Source organism: Python bivittatus, unplaced genomic scaffold (genome assembly GCF_059951505.1).
Source record: "Python bivittatus isolate LINGU-HERP-01145 unplaced genomic scaffold, Pbiv_v1 ctg000690_np1212, whole genome shotgun sequence".
NCBI lineage: Eukaryota > Metazoa > Chordata > Lepidosauria > Squamata > Pythonidae > Python > Python bivittatus.
This window is the reverse complement of record NW_028277096.1, coordinates 17,968,022-17,991,854: the sequence shown is the minus strand read 5'-3', so window position 1 is coordinate 17,991,854 and position 23,833 is coordinate 17,968,022. Positions and strand designations below refer to the sequence as shown.

Here is a 23,833-nt window from a genome sequence, read left to right as displayed (position 1 = left end):
GCTCCATGTAGCTGGGGGCCCGGGGGAGGGAGGCGGGGAGGGGGGCGGGCGGGGGAGAGCGCGGCCCAGGGCGAGCCAGGCAGGCAGGCAGGAAGGAAGAGCGAGCGCGGCGAGGAGCCGCCGCCACCGCCACCACCAGGACCAGGCCGCCGGGCCTGAGGAGAAACCATTTATATAGAGCGACGAGAAGACATTTATTTTTTACCCCCCTCCTTCTGCGAACGGCTCCTCCTCCTCCTCTTCTTCCCCCCTCCCGCCTTTCTCCCGGCCGCAAAGCCATGGAGGCCAATTGGACCGCGTTCCTTTTTCAGGTGAGGGGGAGAGCAACGCCCGACCGCTTAATATTTTTTTTTTTTCGGTTTATTTTCGGCCCCTTGGAACAACATCAACAGCAAACCAACCACCCCCCCCAGACGGCCTGCGCGCCCCCCTCCCCGCTAGGCCTCCTCGCCGGAGGAGGAATCCGGCCGGCTGGGTCTGTCAGCAGCGGGCGCCCTCTCTTTTCTCTGCTGCCCCCCCCGCAGCGCAGACGGGGGGGGAATAGCGGGAGGAGGAAGAGGAGGAGAATCTGGTTGCGCTCGCCAGCGCCATGGGAGGCCAACGGGAGCGCGTTTTCTTCTTTTCCCCCCCTCCCTCTGTTCCCCCCCCCATAAGTAGCTGCCTTCGTCCTCAGCGCCAGCGGGAGGACCCCCCCGCGCAACCTTCGCACGCGCGCAAAACTAAGAGCGGCGACCTTTCCCCGTTTTTCCCCCCCTCTTCGGGGGGCAGAAGAAAAGAGGGGAGAGTTAAGCCGTGTTATTGGGGACGGAGGGTGGGGTGGTTTTATTTTTCTACTTTTTAAGGTTTGCTCCGAATAGTGTTGGCCGTTCCGCGCCAAAGTATTTCCCCGGGGTTTTTTTTTGTTTTGTTTTAAGGAAAAGGGTAATGCTCTTATTGTGGTTGGGATTATAGAGTATATATTTTGGATACTTCTCGCTTTTAACTAAGTTTCCTGTCCTTGTTGCATTTTTGAAAAGAAAAAAAAATAATCCTTTCCCCTCTGTGCTTTAATTTTTTTTTTTTTTTAAGATTGCAACTAATCTATTTATGGGACTTATCTGTACACCCTGCTCTCCATCCCCCACCATTTTTTCTTGCTGCTGCATTCTTTTATTTCTTTCTCACTCCAGTTCTTTAGAGCTATTTCATCAAATTCTCACTGTGTGAGATTTTCTTCCTACTCTTTCCTCTACCAAAAAAATTGCTGCATTCCTTATTTCTTCTCATATCCCTATTCATTTGAGGGGGGAGGAAGAAGATTGTAACGGATAAATTGTGGTGAGATTATACTATTACTCTCCTGCTCCTACATCTACTCTCTGCTTTCTTCTTCCCTCCCAATGTTTCACTGATATTCTAAAATTATTTTCCTTACCCCATGTACTGCAAAATGGGATTCTGTGCACACTTCACTCGCTTCAGTTTCTCTCCATCTTGTGTTCTCAAGGAGCTTATTTTCTCTCTCCTCCAGTACTTCGGCAGCTTTATCATTGTCTTTCCATGGATTCTTGACTCTCTCCCTTGCATACACACGCCATGAGATTCTCTGTACATTTTACTTCAGTCTCTAGTAGTGTTTGCTTTGAATTGTTTTTTTATCAAATACTTCTGCTACCTCATATTAAAGCATAACCCCCCTTCTCTTGCTTTTTTCTTTTACTTACTTTTACTGTTTACTTTGCATGCTTCCTCATTTTTTAATTGTAATTGTCCCCCCCCCCCCCATATTACTATCATTGACACTCCCATTAGCCTTTAAGGTGCCACATGAGCTTGTAGGGGGTGATCTGTAGTAGACTCAGCCACCCTGGAATTAATTTGTGGCTGCTACTTTTTCTGCCCTCTGCACATAATGTTACCCTTGATTATCACTTTTTTTATCATGTTCTTGGTTTGTTCTATTTTCTTTTCAGCATCTTTGTTCTTGCAAATGACGGGTTCTTTTATTTTGTATGCAGTATTTTACTTTTGTCTCCATTGCTACCTCCTGTTGTCTTCCATTTTTGAAGTGCACTACTTATCTCTACGCATGACAAATTTAGGCTCTCTTCCACTGCTTACAACTTGGTCCTCCAATTTTTTTCTGTACGTTCTCTGCTTTTGTACTATTTTTTCTCTTTTATATCTGCAGCTCCTCCTAGGATGTCATTGTCACCGTTACTTCCTTTTGATCCCCACAATTTCATCTACCTTTAATTTTGCGATTTTCCTTTTTCCTTCGTTCTCATAATCTCTTACAGAGAGATCATCTCTTACCACTTTGTCTTAGAGTTCTGTGTTTACTACTTTCTGTTTTCCTTTCTCCTTTCTATAAATATGTATAAAGATGCTTCATTGTATCTTCTTACCTTTCTTTTAAAAAACACTTTATCTACTCAGTTGTCTTTTGTTCTGCTCTCCTATATTATCCTCTTTAGTCTTTAATCTATTTTTCCCTCTCTGCTAATCTGCTACATTAAGGCATTAGTTTTCCTGTTTCTTTTTGCTGCAACTCTGGGAAATGCTACATTTTATTTTAGGTGATTGTTTGCCTGATAACTACATCTTGAACTTAAGAACAAATATTAATTTTCGGAGGCAGTCGTTTTAGGGAGTATAGATCAAGTATCCCCTTATGTACAGATTATATTATAGTCTGTTTTGATGATTCAGAGGAATGAAGCTGTTTACTGAAATTGAGTTAAAATAAATATTGGGGCAGAAATGATTTTATGATGGTGGAGATGAGAAGTAGGGTAGTTTGGAGAGAAAACATATTCAGCTTCCTAATCAGTTTACTTGCTTGAAGACTGATTTTTAAAATACTTGCTCAAGAGAAATTTCCAAAGATTGTTCTCATCTGGGGCTTACTGAGTGATAAAGCATGTCTTCAGTTAAGCAGTGATCTCTGCAGCATCTTTACTTTTTTCTAAAAAAAGAAAGACTGCTAAGAACTATTAAGGATCCTAGAGAATGATGTACTAAAAATGATGGTATGTAGCTTGCAACTTGAGTCATTTAGAAGCATCAATCTTCTCTAAGGAATGCTGCATGTCAGATTACTTTGTCTTTAAATCTACAAGCCAGATGAGAACCTAGGTTATAATACATTTTCCTTTTTTAGCTTGAAACTGTATACTAATTACAATACCTCTTCTCCTCCTCTTTCCTGAAGGTAAAATAATACCCTACAAATTATGAGTCTGCGTCATTTGCCCACTTAGTCTTCTGTTCTTTTTAAAATACAAAGCATGACTCCAGTTTGAAAACATGAACTGAAGGAATAAATCTGAGGCAAATGCACTGCAGTCTTTCTTTTCTAAAAGCAAAAGTCTTCCAAGTACAAGATGAGTCATTTGCTTAGGTGCCCAGTCTCTGGAAACAGGCTTAGAACATGATCTTGAAAACAAAATCTGTTTGATCCTGTGATAACTCATATAAAGTTTGTGTGACTTAAAATATTTCATGCCTGCTATATGTATGTTATCATTAACAAATATCAGTTATGAAATATCTGTAGGTAAGTTGAAAGTGTAATTATTTTGGTGGTTCTGAATATTGTTAATCTCTCTACTGAAGCATCATCTATTTTGCATGAGTTAGGAAGTAATTTCCTTCCTCTTTATATCCTTGTGGAATTTTTTTTTATAACCGAATGACAGAATATGGGTTGTGGTAGGCTACTACAGTGCTTTTCCAGAAAATATTGGCAATCCTTGTTTTGTATTTTTGCTTTTGGAAAGCTGGAATTAATATATACAAATTTTGCATTTTTTCCCATTCTCTACTTTTAGTAAATAGGTAATTTAGAATCAGTTCTTAAAAGTCATCTTCAGATCTTTGGCTTTAAAATCACAAACTATATTGATTGTTATGCCTCCTTATACTTAATATGGTTTTTGGTTATCTAAAGAAATATATTTCTGGCTTATATCAGAACTAACGTGTGTCTTAAAACAGTCTTTAAGTTGCCTAGAAAGTGCAGGCTGCATGTTAATAAGAAAGAGATCGTGCATTTAATAGCTCAATCAAGGTATGACTCACTGATGCTAATTAGCTACTCTGACATCAAACTACAGTATAAAAAAACTTTGCCTCTAGCAACAGAAGTTTGTAGTGCCAAATTTTTCCACCCTGGGTCATGAATCAGGATTTTGTTTTATTATAGAAATCCCAGTGATAGAATAGAAATCCAACAAATGTTGAATTGTATGATATACCAAATGAACCATGCTTTTTAATTTAGACCCTTGGTTGGGCTTTGCAGGAGTGGGCAGGACACAATAAATACATACTTAATGATTAAAAAAATACTTTAAACATGTTAAATGCTTTTGTTGTTCATGCCCTTATTTATAAGTTAATTCTTAAGATCCCCTTATAGGGCATAACATAAAGGACAATAAGATTTGTAGAATTGATTACATGTTAACAATTTATCCGTTTTAGGAAGCAAGAGCTGTCCAAATTAAGCCAGCCTACCATTAGACATAATAAGGTGGTCACCTCTGGCCATATAGTTGTAGTACATGAATGGCAGCAACTTTACTTAATTTTTATTGTAGTGTTTTCAGTTTCATGTGCAAAATAATTTATCCAGTTCTCAGCATATGCATTGGAGTGAAAGAGTGGCACTGTTGACTGTGACTCAAACAACATAGTCAGCCACACAGTCAACTTGGGATCGGGTCAATGTGCATGTGACTTTTATAACTGAAGGTATAAATATGAGTTGTAACATTAGTAAAGGTGTATGGCAAACATGCAGAGCATAAAAGAGCTTACAAATTATGGCTGCTTGACCTTGGCCAGAGGATCTGGTCCTTTACAGAATTGCTCTTGTATGTCTTCAGATTGTGTATCCTGTGATCTTAGGTCAGGAATCAGCTACTGGAGAACTTGGGCTAGAACTGTGTCTCAGGTTATTTTTCAGTTGCACGGAGAAACAAAACTGGATTTTTGCTGACTAGTACTGATCAGCACTGGGCATCTTTGAAAGAAAGTGGAATGGATTTTGGCCTGCCACATTATATTCTCTAAATTTTCTTCAGTTTTTCTTTTCTTCAGATGCCCTTCAGATGTGTGGTCTTCAGCTTCCAGAATTATTAGCAATGGCTATGCTGGATGGGCAGTTCTGGAAGCTGAAGTCCATGCATGTTTGAAGGATTCCAAGATTGGAGAAATCTGCTGCATATGATTCCCTGTTTGCTAGCCAGTACTTTGGTTAGATTATATTGGTGATGCATTAAAATACTTTCAGAAGGATCTATATGAAAATAAATGTTTGACTGCTTACAAAATTTCTAGGATGATTTTTTTTAGTAAATATATATAGAAACATACAGTAAAGAGGCATGAAGTCTGTTGACTTCAGCATTGTGTTTGGCTATATTTGTTTCATTGCTCAAAAAGCTAGTTGCAGAATCATTCTTTAGGTGAAATCCTGATGGAAAGTGGAACCTTGTGTTGGGGTCATTCTCTGGTCACCCATTCTCCATTCATGCTATTAAATATGCATGTTGGTTTGAAATGCAGGCTATGCTTGCAGACCTTTATGTTTTTCCTAGGCAGCAATGATCTGTGCAGCAGAACAGAACTGGGAGCTCATCGTAGTACCTATCCTGAGAAGCTACCTTATACTTAAAGGACAAAACAGCTTCAGCCATATCTCCCATCTCCAGTAAGTGGTTAATTTTTAATACTGGTGTTGGTGGAATTAAAATTAACTTGTATATAGTGACAGCAGCCAAAAGCAAAACATCTGCTCATATTCTTCTTATCCCAATTTTTCAGATTGGAATACAGTAAATTAACTTTGCATAGATAAACCCTGTTTTCAGCTCTCACAGGTACTGGCTAGAAGTGCTGTCTCATTTCCACATCTCTGTTCTCATGTACAAATGTAGTAGACAAAGACAGAAGAGTAGTCAGCAAAGCTGAAGAACATAATCACTCAGTTGCCATTTCCTGTCTTATTTAGTATGGGTAATAGATTGTGGAAGCCCGATAAATCATGTTATGGATCACCAGCTGGTCTTTTCCTGCCTAAAAAGTGTGGGCTATTTGACTTAGATCAGACTATTCAAGTGGAAAAAAAATCCTGTTGAAATGCAACTCATGAGAGGGTTGCATGTTGTAGGCTGGGGCTGGGATCCAAAGAACTCTAAGTAGCTTGGGGGTGGGGCATTCAATCAGTTTTTGTCAGACAAAAGCCTTCTGTGTTGCATGATAAACTGCTTTTGAAATGGAGTGTTTCAAAACTAACTTGTGATGGTGCATATAGTACAAGTCTTTGCAAGAGCTTTAGCTTGATTTTCTTCATTCAGCATACAGTACTGTAACTTTAAAGGAACCTGTAAACTATTTCCAGATGCAAACTTTTCTGAAAATCTTTGTTGACACTTTTTTTTGTTGATAAGATGATTGTTGCCCTTAGATATGGACTGTATAGAAGAGAATGTTATGTAGTTGTCGCTGGTGGCAGTATACAAAGAATGGCTCTTCTAAAATGCGGTTGTTTTAAAAGAACTCTTCTACTAAAGTGTATTCAGTGTCTTCAGGTCAGGTCTGTTTCATCCACTAGTGGGTGAATAGGTTCTGATTCAGAATAAGAACAGTCCTGCCTATGGCTAATTCTGTTTAAGCCTAAGTATAGGAAAGCAATACAAGGAAGAACCTATGCAATAATAAAGGGAATTTGATAAAAACAACTGTATTAATCAAACTTAATTCAGCTCTTTATTTTTATTTATTTATATTTCAAATTAGGTAGTTCATTTGGCATACAGTATCTAAAAGCTTGAATTGAGGAAAGGCTATTGGATCTGATGCTGATACTGTAGTATGTAGAAGAAACTGGAGATAAAATGTTCATTGCAATGGCATAGTATGTATGGTTTATTCAGAGTTGTCTTGCACTCTGGCATGTTTAACAGTTGGGCAGCACGTTGGATTCAAAGGCAAAAAGGTGCTTTGGAGTGACAGATAGCACCTCTCTGCAGTTCCTTAAAAGCTATGAGTTTTTGTGGGATTGCACTACTGCCTGTTGCAGTTGCAGCACTGTCCTGGGAAAATGAGTTTTTGGTTTAAGGAATTGCAGACAGGAGCTAAATGTGTGCCCCCCATGCTCTGTAGCATCTTTTGTCTTTGAATCCAAGTGGTTATTTAAGAAAACTTCATGTAGATTATATCCTCTCCTATGAGATCAAACCTATTTATATTGATTTCCCCTTTAATGTTCTATTTAATATAGATGAGGTTTTTTTAGAGGTATATGGCATGTGAGGAAGGGGAATTGTGCTTGAAAACACAAATTATGCTTAGGAGAATATAGATTTAAACATACCTATGCTTTTGTGATAATTGCCCCTCTTTTTCCTATTCTCTACTTGAACTCTACACTTTCAACATGGAAATAGAAACATTCAAATGACATTCTATCTGCTCTGTCTCTTGGTTGGATCCTCTATGAAATAAGTTACTTGAACCATACCTCATTCTGTAACTTGTTTATGTCTATACCCAGGCATAGTGATATGATCTCCAGACTTCAAGCTCAGAATAGTTTTAGAAATCAGTGTTTTGGAATTATGACCTCTAATTTCCTTCTAAACTTTTCTCCCAAGCAGTAGCTGACCAAAAAGAATAATTGTTATTTTTACCTGTTTTCAACTGCTTGGAATGCCATAGTCATTCTGTTGTGTTGTATTGTTTCAGAAGGTGTGAGCTTCAAATACATATTCTGTAAGTTTAGTTCCAGCCAAAATGAGTCGTTTGCAAGTAACTGAATCAACTAGCTCCTTGGTTAGCTAGCTGTGGTTACAACCAGGCTCTTTCATGGGGTGAAGCCTATAATTGTGCTATTCCTTCTTATGTATTCACAATCTAATAAAGTAAACTGGGTATTTATAATTATATTTGTAACTTGTAGTTAGCCAAATAGTCTGTCATTAAGATAGAGATCATGTAATATGTAGAATATCATGAAATACACCCAGTCATTACCTCAAGAATTGCTCTCCTCAGGGAATCAAAAGATGGGTTCCTGTAATGAGCACCTTACCACATCCCTTTGTGATGAGTGCCTATGTTTAGAAAATAAATGGCTTATTGGGGAAATCACTGTGGGTAAAATTATGTAACTCTAGTATCAGCTAGGGTTCTTGGGCTGAGGAATTGCTCTTAATGTTATATGGAAAAAGAATTTAAAGGGAGATTCCTCCATGGTTTTGTTTATAAGTGAAAATTGTTAATTTTTAAGTTGCCCAAGAGTATAATTTATAAATGCTCTCACTTAGGAAAGCATGGTGTAATAGTTTTCAGACTGTGTTACTGAAAACACTTGAGTTACCTTGGAAATTCTGTTTCTCCTATCAAAAGTTCAATATGTAGTAGGTATGGAATAAGCTTGCTAAAATGTCCATGTCTTATTTATCTTTCCCTGCAAGGTGCAGATTTGTACCACAACTCATTATCTCCAACTAAATAGAAAGGAAAAGCTGTACTGGGATGTGTATGCTTGGTTCATATAAGACAGGAATATACAGTTTTGAGGTCACTGGGCTGCATATGACCACCAGACTGCTTTTCATGACCCTCAGAACAGCCTCTGAACACAATTTATGAAAATTGGTGGTATGGTTTCTCACCAGGTAACACAAATACTGTAGTATAAGCCTCAAAATAGGTTTATTATAATTTTTTAAAAAGAGATTATCTTTCCAAAACTTGGAAAAAACCCAGAAATGCTAGCTGTGCCTCTACCTATGCATGTGGCAAGGCTTTGTCCAGTTTATTATCATTCCATCTGCCACCTTCAATCTTCTCAAAAATGTTATGTTGCGCTCAGATCAAAGATTGCCTACCTTAGAAGCATAAAATCTCTTGACATTTTGATGAAGCAGAAAAAGTTCTGGGATTTGTGGGAAAAAAAAATATTTCTGGGAAATTGAAAAATGTACAGTACTTCTATTCATAACTTGATTTATTTATAAATATATATTTGGTGTTGAAATACAGTAATTATAAATGTAATGATTGAGCATGATTTAAAATGATTTAATTATAAATGAAACTACAGCTGCTGAACTCTAGGCAACTTATCTCCATTTTTGCTTGTTAATCCTGTATACTTTAAATTTTGTATCCCCAACAAATACAGAAAGCACTGATTTTCAGAAGATGAGAAGAAAACTCGGGAGTCAAGATTCAGAATACAGATTTTGTCTAATCAGTCTCATTTTCTGAATCTGAAGTACTATCATTATGAGCAGTTCCTACTTTTTTATTTATTTTTTTACATTTTTGATTACAAAAAGAAAAAACATAAAAGTGGTTTAACAAAAAAGTGAAAAAAATACAGCAGAGAAAGAAGTGTTAAGCATATATAGAATTGAAATTGTTTATGATATATTATCTAATACAAATATTCAAGTATATATATATCTAATTTATCTAAATTTTATTTATATGACTACCATGTTTTTATTTAACCTACGGTATTTTGTGTAAACAAGTCCCATATTTCATTATACTTGTCCATACAAAGTCTACATCTATAGGCCATCCACTCATAAATGGCAAGTGCAATCAGGTCTTCAATCCATTGAATAAATGGGGCTATACATATCTTTCCAATGCTGCAATATCAGTCTTTGGCCATCATAAAGGCATGGAGATGAGCAATTTCTGCATCTGAAAATTGATTATTTGCCTCTTGGAGGCAAGTCTCTGTACCATTTCATGTGCTAATATTTTTATTTGGTATAAGTATTTCCAAACATAGTTCACATTTTATCTATTTTATGCATCATTTAAAATATTAGCAAATGATTCATCATTCTTTCTTCAATATTTTGTGAGAAGAAATAAGACCATGGAATTTTCCCCCTTGGACCTTAACATATATAGCCTACTACTGATGTAGGTCAACAATGAGTTCTAACAGTCTTGAGTGTAGGAGTTGTGGAACATAGGAACATCTTGACATTCACAACCTTTAGCAAATGTCACAAATTATTCCAGAAATATTCACTACAGTGCATAGATAGTCCTGTCAGCTATGCAGCAAATTGTCTTCATTAAATCAATGGAAAAAAAGCCTTCTGAAAAGTTGTATTCACCTGTTTCCTATAAATAGAAACGGTTGGATTCTACTGGAGCTCCCAAGGGAGATAATTCTATAAAGGGTGTGCACAAACTGCTGGCTATCTGAACTAAAGATTGGCTGTGAATGATAAGTTTCATTTGTTAAAACAAATGGTGTTATTCATAAGAGCTGTGAAATAAATCAAAGTACATTAGCTGAATTTGAAGATGTGAACATGGTTTTCAGCAGATGTGGCTCTGATAAAATGTGATACTTAAGAGTTGCTTGATGATTTTGCTGGCTACTATTTCTGTTTATTGTTCCTTTTGCTATGTTGGGACCTGAATGGGGGAAATGTGTCCCTCCTGGTCCTGCAGTTTTTTTCTGTGGTTTTTGATACAGCCAACCATGGTATCTTACTGGACTGCCTGTGGGGGTAGGGAATTGGTAGCCTTATTTTGCATTGGTTCCATTCCTTCCTCAGTGGGTAGTTTCAGTCTGTGGAAGAAGGGGATGAGAGATCAACTCAGTGGCCCCTAATACATGGGGTGCTGTAGGAATCAGTTCTCACCCCCTTGCTTTTTAACATCTATATGAAGCTACTAGGTGAAATCATCCAGCAATTCAAGGTATGGTATCATTGGTACCCTGGTGATATTCAACAGTATGTTGTTATCCTGAACTATAAGGCAGATGCTGTTGTCTTTTCCTGGTGCCTGGAGGCTATAAGGTTTTAGTTGGGAGAGAAAAGGTTGAAGCTGAGCCCTAGTAAAATGGAGTTGCTGTTTGTCCATTGGGGTTCTCTGTTGCTACCAGTGTTGGACCCTGGTTCCTGATTCCTCAAGGGGAGCTATTGCCAGAGGAACCTATGCCTAGCTACAGCTGGTGCACCACTTGCAGCTGTCCCTGGGCAAGAGGACCTGGCTACAATAACTCACACCTTCATCACCACCCATTTTGACTACTATGGTGCACTTTTCATGGGGCTGCCCTTAAAGAGTACTCAGAAACCGCAACTAATCCAGAATGCAGTGGCCCTCATGCTTACTGGTACTCATTGCTGGGAGCATATAACAGTGATTTTGTGGGTCCTGCATTGATTACTAATTAGTTTCTGGGTACAATTTAAGGTGCAGGTATTGTCTTATAAAGCCTTTATGGCTTAGCACCTGGATATCATCACCTCTAAACAGAAAGCTAGGGAGAAACTTTTTGTAACCCCACATTTCCAAGGGATTCGTGGGGCTGCTTTTCTGTGGCAGCGCTGGTACTTTGGAACAGCCTCTCAGAGGTCAGGCTGGCCATCTCCTTATTGGCTTTCTGGAAACTTAAAAACTGAGTTTTTTTGGAGGGCCTTTGGTTGAGTCTACCTGATGCCATCTTGCTTTCTGCATTCTGTTTTGTTCTTTGTTTCTTGTCATTTTTGTGTATGTTTCTATGTGGTGGCTGATCTTGTTACTGCTATCGTTATTATGATTGTTTTGATTGGATTTAACCTCAGCATGAATATTTTAACTTTGGTTTATATAGCCTGAAGGCTACTGAGAATTGTTTGATTGTGGTGGGGTAGACATTGGATGGATGGACAGACAGAGATAGCTACTATCTCTGCAAACATTTGCTTTCACCATTTTTGGTTTGTGGCTAGAATCCTTTTTTTAAAATTAAGAGTGTACTTTGTATGGTAAACACTTGAATACAAGAATGTTAGCAGTTAAGTGCCTTTAGTTCTTTTAAAGTCAGAGTTATGTGTTGAATCTGCATGGGTAGCCTCAGCTGTGTTTTTTTTTTTCCTGCTGATCAAACACACATTGCATCCCGCATTTCTGAAAGTGTGAATGTTTGGTTTCAGGCACATGAAGCATCACATCACCAGCAGCAAGCAGCGCAAAATAGTTTGCTGCCTCTCCTGAGCTCGGCTGTCGAACCTCCTGACCAGAAGCCCATTTTACCCTTGCCGATAACACAGAAACCTCAACCCCCACCTGAAACACTAAAAGATGCCATTGTTGGCATTAAAAAGGAGAAGCCGAAAACCTCCTTTGTATGTACATACTGCAGCAAGGCCTTCAGGGACAGCTACCATTTGCGGCGCCATGAATCCTGCCATACTGGGATAAAGCTGGTGTCACGGCCAAAGAAAGCCCCTGCCACAATGGTGCCCCTAATCTCTACCATTGCAGGGGACAACAGCCGGACATCGCTGGTTTCCACCATTGCAGGCATCTTATCAACAGTCACGACGTCTTCCTCCGCTACCAACCCAAGCAGCAGTGCCGGTGCCACAGCCATGCCGGTGACACAGACTGTGAAGAAGCCCAGCAAGCCCGTCAAAAAGAACCACGCCTGTGAGATGTGCGGCAAGGCCTTCCGGGATGTCTATCACCTAAACAGACATAAGCTGTCCCACTCAGATGAGAAGCCTTTTGAGTGCCCAATTTGCAATCAGCGCTTCAAAAGGAAGGACCGCATGACCTATCACGTGAGGTCTCATGAGGGTGGCATCACTAAACCTTACACCTGTGGTGTTTGTGGAAAAGGCTTTTCGAGGTACCATGTAGAAAATCCCAGGCGAGCTCAAGTATTGGATTTTCATTCCGTGTTCGCGGTGGGTGGGAGGTTGGGAGGAATTGGAACAGGAAAGTAAGAACTGGGGGGATGGGGGTGGGGAAGAATATCTTTAAATTTGAATCTACAGCCAGCCTTTGCTAGTGATGGGAAATAACTGCTTGTTTAAAACCCAAAATTAATTTAGCCTGCCTAGAGCCTGTAGTGAAGGTGTAGGCATTTTTTTAGCACATTTTGTAAGTGTTACTATGTAAGGCATTAATTTAGCAGTGTTGTGGAATCATAAAGCCTCCATTTTGCTTGGATAATCTCCAGTTTTAAATGGTTAATAGACCTTAAGAATTTTTATCAGTTTAGATTTTTGGGGGGAGGTATACAATAACCACTGGAAACTTGTGTGGCAGAAGCTTTCTGATACTGTGAAGGTTATTCTCATAAAAGTTGAGATTCATAGGTTTGTGCTATTTGGGAATTGTGCAGGATGTTGGATTGTATAATTGATCAATTCTGTGTTTGTGTAACAATTTGCTTGCTTGTGTCTCTACTTTTCTTTTTTTTCTACAGGCCTGATCACTTAAGTTGTCATGTCAAACATGTTCACTCCACAGAGAGACCCTTCAAATGCCAAGTAAGAATTTTGTATTGATCTGTAGCGCTTAGCTTATTAGACACCCAACTGGACTCTAGTAGAATCTGAAGTTAGACATCATAAGACTGCTTGAAATGGAAGGTTCAGAGCCAAGTATTAAATTAACCCCATTATGACCCTTGGACAGCACATACATAATCTCTAAAAGGTAAGGAGGGTTGGACCTGATTAGTATGGATGGGAGACCATCAGGAAATACCAGAGTTGTAGGCTACTCTGGAAAGTCAAAAAAACATCCTGGAAGAAGATAGTGGCAAAATGTTTCTGCTGCTAAGGAAATTATAGTAGATGAGCTTGGCTCGGAGGGCTATCTTTTAAAGGATACATTGGAAGTTATTAAAGCCAACTGAAGCTTTACAAAATAATTGTAAGCTTTAGGGATTCCAAGAACCCTAAAGTAAGTTATTAAAGTCCACACAAAAAATAATGATGGAAGAAAATCTTTAAGAATGTGGCAGGTTCCATTCTAAATGTAGGTTTGCAAATTGGCTTATGTCAGGGCAGAGATGGAGTTTGGCTGTATCAGGGAGGAGAAATAGGCAGGTAATTGATGAATCCCTGTTCTTGGAAATATAAAATCTAGGTGATAATGTCAGAACTATTTTTATCCTATCCAGCATGCGTGTATTTTGGTTATAATAATGAGAGTTGTATTATCAGCACATTTTGAAAGGGACCAGATTGGGGAAAGCTTAAGTACAACAATGATTAACACACAAATAAAGTAAATGTGGCAATGAAGAGTGCATAAAATCTGCAGTTGTTGCATTACAGTATGTTGGGTATTTGTGAATAATCAGCTGTACCATTAAAATCTAAAATAACTAAGTGAAAAATAAAGTCTTCGTGTCGTGCCAGAAATAGAACTCTGTGGGTACCCGGTAAGCCTGTGCCACATCCAGGAATGCCTTCTTCCTTACAGCTACTGCTGGACTTCATTCCCTGGGATACCAGGAGAGGGGCCCCAGAGAGCTTTACACAAAAGAAGATGAGCACAGTTTCCCTTCATAGTTTGTGACGAGGAAAGCTCATGCGATAGAGGGATGTGTAGTGGAAGGCGTTCTATATCACTAACTGTTTCAAGCCCATGCATGTTCCAGGGAAAATCTGAACAAGGGTTTATTTTTATTTTGTCTACTTGTATGCTGCCCATCCCCAAAGCCTCTGAGCAACTAATAGTCAGCCTCTACTTAAAAACAAGCCCCTCAAAAATAATAGGTAAACCCACACATAATACAAATATAGTGACCATAACAGAAGTTTCAGAAAAATGCAAAGCCTTTTAATGAAGTTTCATTTCAGATACCATACTGTGACTGCTATAAGATACTTTCAGTAGCTCTTGCATCCAGCCAAACAATTCTGGGCTTAATATTGACAATCTGTTTTAGTTATGGAGCCTTTGTTGTTGTTTAGTCGTTAAGTCGTGTCCGACTCTTTGTGACCCCATGAACCATATTGCGCCAGGCCTTCCTGTCCTTCACTGCCTCCCTGAGTTTGTTCAGTTTCATGCTCATTGCTTCAGTGATGCTATCTAACCATCTCATCCTCTGCCGTCCTCTTCTCCTTTTGCCTTCAATCTTTCCCAGCATCAGGGTCTTCTCCAAAGAGATCTCTCTTCGCATTAGGTGACCAAAATATCTGAGCTTGAGCTTCATTATCGATCCTTCCAATGAGCAATCAGGGTTGATTTCCTTTAAGATTGACTGGTTTGACCTCCTAGCAGTCCAGGGGACTCTCAAGAGTCTTCTCCAGCACCACAGTTCAAAGGCATCAATTCTTCGGCGCTCGGCCTTTTTTATGGTCCAGCTCTCACAGCCATACATTACTACTGGAAAAACCATAGCTTTGACTATGCGGATCTTTGTCGGCAAGGTGACGTCTCTGCTTTTTAATATGCTATCTAGGCTTGCCATAGCTTTCCTCCCAAGGAGCAAGCGTCTTTTAATTTCATGGCTGCAGTCTCTGTCTGCGGTGATCTTGGAGCCCAAATAAATGAAGTCTGTTACTGCTTCCATTTCTACCCCTTCTATTTGCCAGAAATTGATGGGTCCAGATGCCATGATCTTAGTTTTTTTAATGTTGAGTTTCAAGTCAGCTTTTGCACTCTCCTCTTTCACCCTCATCAAGAGGCTCTTTAGTTCTTCTTCACTTTCTGCCATTAGGGTGGTATTGTCCGCATATCTGAGGTTGTTGATGATTCTCCCTGCAATCTTAATTCCGGCTTGTGATTCTTCCAGCCTGGCATTTCTCATGATGTACTCTGCATATAGGTTAAATAAGCAGGGTGACAGTATACAGCCTTGTCGTACACCTTTCCCTATTTTGAACCAATCGGTTGTTCCATGACCGGTTCTAACTGTTGCTTCTTGGCCCGCATACAGATTTCTCAGGAGACAGGTAAGGTGGTCTGGTACTCCCATCTCTTTAAGAATTTGCCACAGTTTGTTGTGATCCACACAATCAAAGGCTTTTGCATAGTCAATGACATGGAGCCTTACCTAGGCCCTAAAAATGGCTTCATAAATATTGACTGGAGTCCAGAATTGTTTTCAGATTATTGTAGAGCAGGGGTAGGCAACCAGTGGCCCTTGGAGCTTCCTTCAGTCACTGAAGGTTAGTCACACGATTGCCCCAAGTTGGCAGTGCACTTTCCAGCTGTTTTGAAGGGGAAAATACACAAGGGAGTATTTAGGGTGAGCCACTTGGATTGAGATGGGCAGCTATTAGAAATTGCGCAAATAAATAAAACATTGAGTTTAAAAAGCAAACTCCTAAAACCTGGGGGAATGGGATAAATCCAGGGCCTTCTTATGAGTATAGCATGGCTCTGCCCACCTTACTTTATTGCCTGATCCACTGCAGCTTCTCTCCCTTAAAAAATAAAGAGTTCTCTGGCTACCAAAAGATTGCCTATCTCTGCTGGTTTGTAATTTTCCCTTTGTCCAGCTTGTCACTTTGCCTCAAATGTCAGACTATGCACATATTTAGGCAGACTAGTACTTTTTAATGTGGGCTAATAATTTACAAAGTTGATTTTTTTTAACTGCCCTACTCCACTTCTACTTAGCTTTATCATTGTGTTTCTGAGCTGGTTCCTGATGACTCATTTTGGCCACTAAATGGTTTGATTTACAAGAAATGACTATTCATGACTTGCATTCTGTTTTTGGGTTTTTATTTGACTAAATGTAATGAATAATGGAAAAAAATCATGTCCCGGAGCATTATCAGAAGATTGTTATGAGAGACTCCCTGGATCTGTTCCAAGGATTTATAAAAACTGTGTGTCAACTTGGTTAGTGTAGTTGTCTTTCTTTAAAAAATGAAGGTTCTCTTTATACCTGAGTAATATTCAACTCTTACAGGTTCTCAGCACAAGTATTTTGAATTGCAGCTATATCAGTATGAAGAAAGTTTGGAGAAGGAGCTAACACATCTCATTTATTTAATCCCAACGTCTAGAAATACACCGCTGTGTCTTAGTGTGGTCGGTTTAACTTGTGTACTGAAGATAGTCAGGGTAGTTTAAATAGTATTGCTAATGGCTCTTCATCCAGGCCTTTGGGGAGGACAATCAATGCCTCTTTTCTCCCACTTCCTTGTTCCCATCTGGGTTTGTTTTCTCTGCCATCTTTGTTTTGTGTTTTTGCACTGTTACTTGTTTTTAAATGTTTTTAACAATTTGTAAACCACCCAGAGTCACCGGGAGTCAGGCGGCATATAAAATTACTACTACTACTATTGTTGTTGTTGTTGTTATTATTTGCAGTATGGGAGTTAAAGTGATTTTCTATTTATTCTAATTTAGTAAATTTCACATAATGTTATAGTCCAGTCCATCCAGATAGAAAACTTTGTTCCATTAAGAGCACTTATTCATGATTCTTCCTGCTTCCCTACATGTATGCAAAACATCTTTCCTGTGTACTACTACAGTCCAAACTTAGGTTTACTACTTTATTGTTTCTAAACGTATGTACTGATAGGCATTGTTACTGTGGGAGCAATAGCCCTACCTGTTTGATTATGTCATAGTCATTGTATGTACTTATTAGTTGCACACATCTGGAGAGTGTTGAACTGAATCCCATTAACTTCCTCTGTAGGGATTTTTTATGGAGCATTCAAGGTATTTATCATGCACTTACAGTTAAATATTAGTGTTCAGTAAATTAGTATTCTGCTTTAGGTCTTCTTTTTTTTTCTGTGTAGACCTGCACAGCTGCCTTTGCTACCAAAGACAGGCTGCGGACTCACATGGTGCGCCACGAAGGAAAAGTGTCATGTAATATCTGTGGTAAACTTCTGAGTGCAGCATATATTACCAGCCACTTAAAGACTCATGGGCAGAGCCAAAGCATCAATTGTAATACCTGTAAACAAGGCATCAATAAAAGTAAGTGGCTACTTTTTAAAAAAGACTTTATTGTGCCCTCTGAAGTAGAGCATGCAATTGTTTAAAATAACCCCCCCCCCGATGATTTAGGTCATATAAGATGGGACTGGTATCTTATAAATTTGATCTGTGAGGATGGGAATTTATATTTATGGAGTGGTTTTTGGAAACATTTTTTCCTCTTAAAAGAAGCAATCTGAAAACTGCCAGGTTTAAAACTTTGAATGTAGCGTCTCTCCAAAGCCTTTGAACACTGTAAGGAATCCTGTTGATTTCAGCAGTCTTTGAATTGCTGCTTCCGTGTCCTTGGCATGCTAGGACTGATGACTAAACAAGTACTTGGAAAAACAAGTATTCATCCTGATGCAGGTATTACTGAAGGTAAATCTTCAGCTGTTTCAGCAAAAAATGCCCAGTCATGCCAAGTCTATAAAAAGTTTAATTGGTGAAGACTTGGAGATTACTGGAGACTAGGACTGCCCAATAGTTCACTTCAGTTCCTCTCTGAAGCCTCTTTACCATTTCCTTCAGTTCTTAAATTAGAAGCTCAAATGTGTTCATACTATGGGCAAACAAAATAGGAAGATCAATGGATGCGTTTACCATGGGTTCCTCTAAGAGTAGATTAGGGTTACATTTTTCAAAATCTGTGGAACCATAGCTTATGTTTGTAAACAGTTAATTAGTTAAATGGAGTTGTGTAAGGTTTTTGCTTAGGTGTGTAGGCAAGAATTCTGGAAATGTTAGTTTTCTCTGTATGTTACAATGAAATCTGGCTGATGCACGCAGTAGAATGAGGCAGTAAAGAGATGAGGCAATAGAATAGTCTGCGCCTAAAGGACCATGTTTTTGTTAGCTGTTCTGCAAGTACGAGTGTAGCACAGGAAGCCACCTACAATAGAATATTCTCTCTCATGTACTAGCATTTTTCCAGTTATAGAACACGTCAAAAGGCATCTGCCACCTGTTGCCTAAAGAACTACAAGATTCATCTGCCAGCTCTGTCATCCTATTCTTGTGCATATGCAGATCATATTTGATTAAAACATCTATATAAATGGATACAGTAATTTTCTATAGGCCCTATTTCTGTGGTTGCCCAAACATAGATGAAATAACATAAGTTTATGCTAATGTGTCTGTTTTTAAATACTAAGGCATGGGAATCTATGTAATGTTTCAAAAGTACAATTGTGAGAAGGGTTTTGCAATAGCCCTTCACAGTACTGCCTTTCCTGTTCTAAGTTTTTCAGATATTGGGTTGGTTCAGAATAAATGTTGTTCCTGCAACAGTCCAGGAAAGGTAAGTTAGGCTGAAACAGTTATTTTCATGAGCTTCATGGCTTGACAGGAATTTCATTCAGATTCTTCATATCCAAAGTATAACTTGTATCTATTACATAGACTCAGTGGAATAAATTATACAGAGCTAGTTTCATTTACTTTTCATTTACATTGCAGAATTTGGGTTTTTCAAGCAAGAAAATCTGCATCTTCCTGCTTGTGAGTAGCCATTGTTTAAATTTGATATGTTTTAGTATGTTGGTCAGAAAATGCTTGTTGCAAGATTGATAACTTGTGTTTACTTCAAAGATTGTTTGCACTCCATTTTCTATTGAATGATATTAAATATTGTACTGGCCATTATGGTAGAAGCTTCCTATTACCTCCCATTCATTTGTTTTAGCAACAGCTGTGATCACTATGGAAGAAAGAACCACACACTCTTGTGCTCTGTGTGTACACTCAGTTTGTCTTAGGGTTACGTGCTCTATTTTGGCAAATTTATATTACAGAAATTTTGTACCTCCAGTTCACAGTCACATGGAGGAAAGCAATTATCTCTCTCCTAACACAGGTCATCTTAAAACTCTTAATGGGTAGAAAGGGCTAAACTACATTGTCAAGGAACACCAGCAGCAGATGTCATGGCAGTGATTCAGTCTTCCTCTTCTTAAATCTATTTGAAAGTGCAGTTGGTCTTATGTGCCTGAGTCTGAGATGTGCCCCAGCAGATGGTAAAATCATTCTGCCTTTTAGAAGAAGTATTAAGTTAGGTATGAGTGCTTCCAGCTTTCCTTTACCACCAGCTTTCCTTTACCACCTGGGTCATTCTGCAGGAGGAATTCCTCTTCCAAGAAGAAGACCATGAAAGTGACACAAGAGATAGTAGAAGGCACGGCATAGACTAGTGGCCAATTTCTAATGAGCATTCTAACCTGCTGGTTGCTGTAATTGAATGCTGGATTATTATATTTCATACCTAAGAACGTTTCGCTTTCTTATATCATTGAAAACTGGGTTCTGTTGCCTCTGAGATTAAGGAGATCTCAAATGTATGCATTTGCTTGGTAAACTTAGGCTACACTGATCCACTGTCTGTCTCTGTGTATATTTAAATAATAGCTGGGTGAACAGATTTTGCAGGACTGAAATTGTATCAGACATCCAGTGGAGATGAGCTTCTGGGCTAATAGACCAGGTTCTAATTATTTGGTCTCCTGATGTTTCACCAGCAACTGTGGCTGGCATATTCAGTGGTGAAAGTGGTCTGCTCTGTAGCACGCTTCTTAGCCCGGAAGCTCATTGAGGCTGGCCATGAAAGCCTTCATCGATACTTTGTATCAGACATGTTTGAAGAAATTCTCTAAAGCCACCATATTGCACATAGCTGTCTTGTAATTTTTTTAAATCACTGCTTGGTACTCTCAACGTGCTAATGAGATTCTTCACGACATGCTTATCAGTAGTGAAATATTAAAAAATATCTGCTTTTTACAGCTTGAGATGAATAAGATTAGTTAGATTCTAGCTTGTGTTACACTTTGTATGGTTCCATTTAATCATCAGATCTTTCACTCATGACAAACTCTAAACTTCAGTAGATTTGGTTGAAACTTGAGTAGGGATTGTATCTTAACAGCTTCATTTCGTTGGCAAACAAGCATCATCATCATCTTTATTATGGTCATGGACCAGAATTACAAATAAAAATACATTGAAATACATTAAAAATGCATTAAATGAAATGAACAGCACATTATAATATATTTACAGATTGGTGGGGTCATCAGTGGGCAGTCAAAATCTGCCTAATTTTGCAGACAGTATAACAAAATTTAGCCACATTCAGGGAAACTAAATCATTCTGATCAGATAGCAACATAAAAAAGATCAGAATTTCCTGGATATTTTATCAGATGAGGAGTTATTAAATGGGTTTGCGAGTCCTTATTGAAAGTACAGTATAACAGGACATGTGCTATAGTTTCAATAGCCCCTTGTCCACAGCGGCACAATCTCAGCTCATATGGGACTTTTTTGTATTGGACCTCCAAAACTGCTGTAGGAAGAGTATTACGGCGTGCTAGAGTTAATGCCCTCTGAAATTTGGAGACAGTTATGTAATTTAGGTATCTTGCTGGCTTGTAAGAAAAGGCTTGACTGTTCAAAAAAACATTCTTAGGCAAAGCGGACTGGTCCTGCTGGATTTCCAGGTCTTTGGCACGCTGTTTGAATTCACTGAGTGCACACTTGTAGCCCATCATTAGGAATGCCTCACTAGAGAAGCCGAGATGTTGAAGTTTTTATAAGATAGTCTTGAACCATACTGATTTATAATTATCCTTGATAAGGAAAGAACCCAAACCTTTAGGGAAAAACAGTCGTTTCAGCCAATGTGCTATAATGCAAGTCCATGCGCCTGTTTCGACTTTGGAAAACACTGCTTCCCTCCTTAGTGCTACATTTGGGATACAAGGGTCTACCTGAAGTATTTGAATTTGGAAAGGGTTCAATCCAAATTGTAAAAGAGGGATAGGGTCCTAGCTGGGCACCGAAGAGTAATTGTATGCGAGCCTTAGCTGAGTATAGCTTCATTGCTGCTGGGATATGCTGTGCTCCCCTCGTAAAGTAAAAGGATTGAATTGCAGCCACTGTTTTTTGAGCGTTTTGTATAATGTAGCTTTGGTGCGCACTGCGTTTAGTGGAGCTATGAAAAACCATGCCCAAATATTTAAAGGATTTAACTTGTTCAGTTTTCTGGCCGTTTATCCTCCAGATGTGCAGTTTAGGTTTCTTTGCAAAGACCAAAATGTTAGTCTTGCTATAATTGATTTTGAAAGCTTCTTCAGAGCAATAACTGGCCAGAGCACTCATGGCTCCTATGAGTCCAATTTGTGTTTGTGATAGGAGTACTATGTCATCTGCATACAACAAAGTTGCAATATGCCTGCAGACAAGCATCCAAAAGCAGAATGGATTCTTGCTTACTCTCCCTGTTTTTCTGTCAATCTCTAAACCCATGAACTGGGGCGGCTGGATATTAATTGTTATTTTAGTGGGAATTCTCTCCTGTTGCCTTCCTTCTTTAGCTTGCGAAGAGGCTCACTTGGGCTGTTCCTGTGCTAAACCAACAAAATCACTTGTTTTGTTGTTCATTATGGAGAACATTTGTGGAAATATTAATACTGTGTTTAGAGTCTGTAAAATATGCTTCTTAACTTCAGCCACATTCTTCCTTCTGACTGGGAAAATTCTAATTTGCACCTATGTGTATGTCTACCTCTTTCTTAAAAAATAATTTCACTGGAACAGCCTGTATGAATGAAGAGAGCAACAACCAGAAGCAGCAGCAGCAGCAGCAGCAGCAACCACAACAACAACATGTCACAAACTGGCCTGGAAAACAAGTAGAGACCTTGAGACTATGGGAAGAAGCTGTTAAAGCAAGGAAAAAAGGTAAAAATCGATGGCTGCAGGCTGTCGGAGTTAATTTCGTATATGTATATGTGACTGGTATAGTGGGCAAGAAACATGGAATAAATTCATGCTATATAAATGTGCAGGGGCAACTGCTACTGGATAATCTCAGGTGACTGTGATGATGAGTCTGTCTTGCCATAGATTTTTACTTCTTGATCGTCTCAAGCAGATGCTTTATGAAAGCCAGGCTAGGAGATATTGTAGCTTGCTGGGTTGCCCATTTGTTGTTTATGTCAAAATTTTGAGCTCTTGCCCTATGTCCAAGTTGGGGACATAATTTCCAAGAGGATCTGAGTTTTCTGTTACTTAATCAGTTTATGCATAACACATACTCAATGCCCTAGCTGTCCGTTTAAGTTGCTTGTTGGAGCTTCAGTCTGATGTCAATAGGGCCACTTTACAACACTGGTTTTCAGGCTTCCACAGAGGAAATTCTCTACAACTTGGAGGAAGCCTGAAAAATTAAACTGGTTTATAATTCTTCATAAGGTGGATATTTTCAGTTTTTCTCAAGCACTTTAATTTGCCTAGAAGGCATCCAGCCTCCATGATTCTTGACCTTGATGCCTGTCTTATTGCAGTTGCATCTGTCTTCCAGTTTTATAAAGTTGGTTTGACTTTTTATTAATTCTTGCTGTTTGCTTATATATTTTTAGAAATAAAAAATGCTGTGGTTTCCTTTTGCCATGGTGACTTCTATTAGCCATTAGGTTGCCTTTTTATGGCACATTTCCTTTTAACTCTGGAAACTAGTGAGACAAGAAGATGTTCAATAGCTATTAGAAGTTAAAAGAACTACACATTTAATATGGAACCGTGTGTTTGTGTGTGTGTGTGTCTGTGTGTTCCATATTAATGGAAGGGGAGAGTTGTATGTATTTTGATGGCTTATATAAAATAAATAAGCAGTTTTTATTATTGTAATGATTTTTACCAAGGCATCTATTTCAGTGTTTAAAATTAGTGTTTCTTTTTATTTTATAATATTAAATCTATTTTATACCACTTCTCATTGCAAAGAATCCTAAAGCAAATATAATAGTGTATACCAGACATGTACTATGCAGAATAGAAATTTAGAGTAATTTCCATCCTTGGGATTTGGTGCCTTGTTTTGATTTTTACTTTACCACCGACTTGTCTTTTTACCAATCTTAAATTATATGGTTTTAGAAGTTGTATAGAAGGATATTGTTGACCCCGATATGTTTGTGTTAAATATGCCAAAGAAATGTGAATTCTGAATGAACTGTCTGGCTTTTCTTCCTTGTGTAACTTGCCCCACCCCCTGAGATTTAGAGCTTTTGGAGAAGCCTACAATAAGAGATTTGAGTGTATTGTTTTTTCC

At 38.8% G+C, this 23,833-nt stretch overlaps 1 protein-coding gene across 5 annotated transcripts in view; it reads left to right on the top strand.

Moving 5' to 3' along the window:
- The first annotated feature begins 72 nt into the window (after window positions 1–72).
- The window catches only part of VEZF1 (vascular endothelial zinc finger 1), a 29,450-nt gene continuing 5,689 nt past the window's right edge, over window positions 73–23,833 (top strand). For 2 of the 5 annotated variants that reach the window (XM_088152576.1, XM_088152574.1), the window contains exons 1-6: window positions 74–311; window positions 11,958–12,676; window positions 13,238–13,301; window positions 17,538–17,721; window positions 19,183–19,224; window positions 22,318–22,461. In XM_088152576.1, the coding sequence (XP_088008702.1) occupies window positions 279–311; window positions 11,958–12,676; window positions 13,238–13,301; window positions 17,538–17,721; window positions 19,183–19,224; window positions 22,318–22,461 (1,186 nt within the window). In that variant the 5' untranslated portion in view covers window positions 74–278. Of the gene's footprint in view, window positions 312–11,957; window positions 12,677–13,237; window positions 13,302–17,537; window positions 17,722–19,182; window positions 19,225–22,317; window positions 22,462–23,833 lie in introns of all 5 variants that reach the window. The other 3 variants (XM_088152577.1, XM_088152578.1, XM_088152575.1) reach the window with 3 other exon arrangements.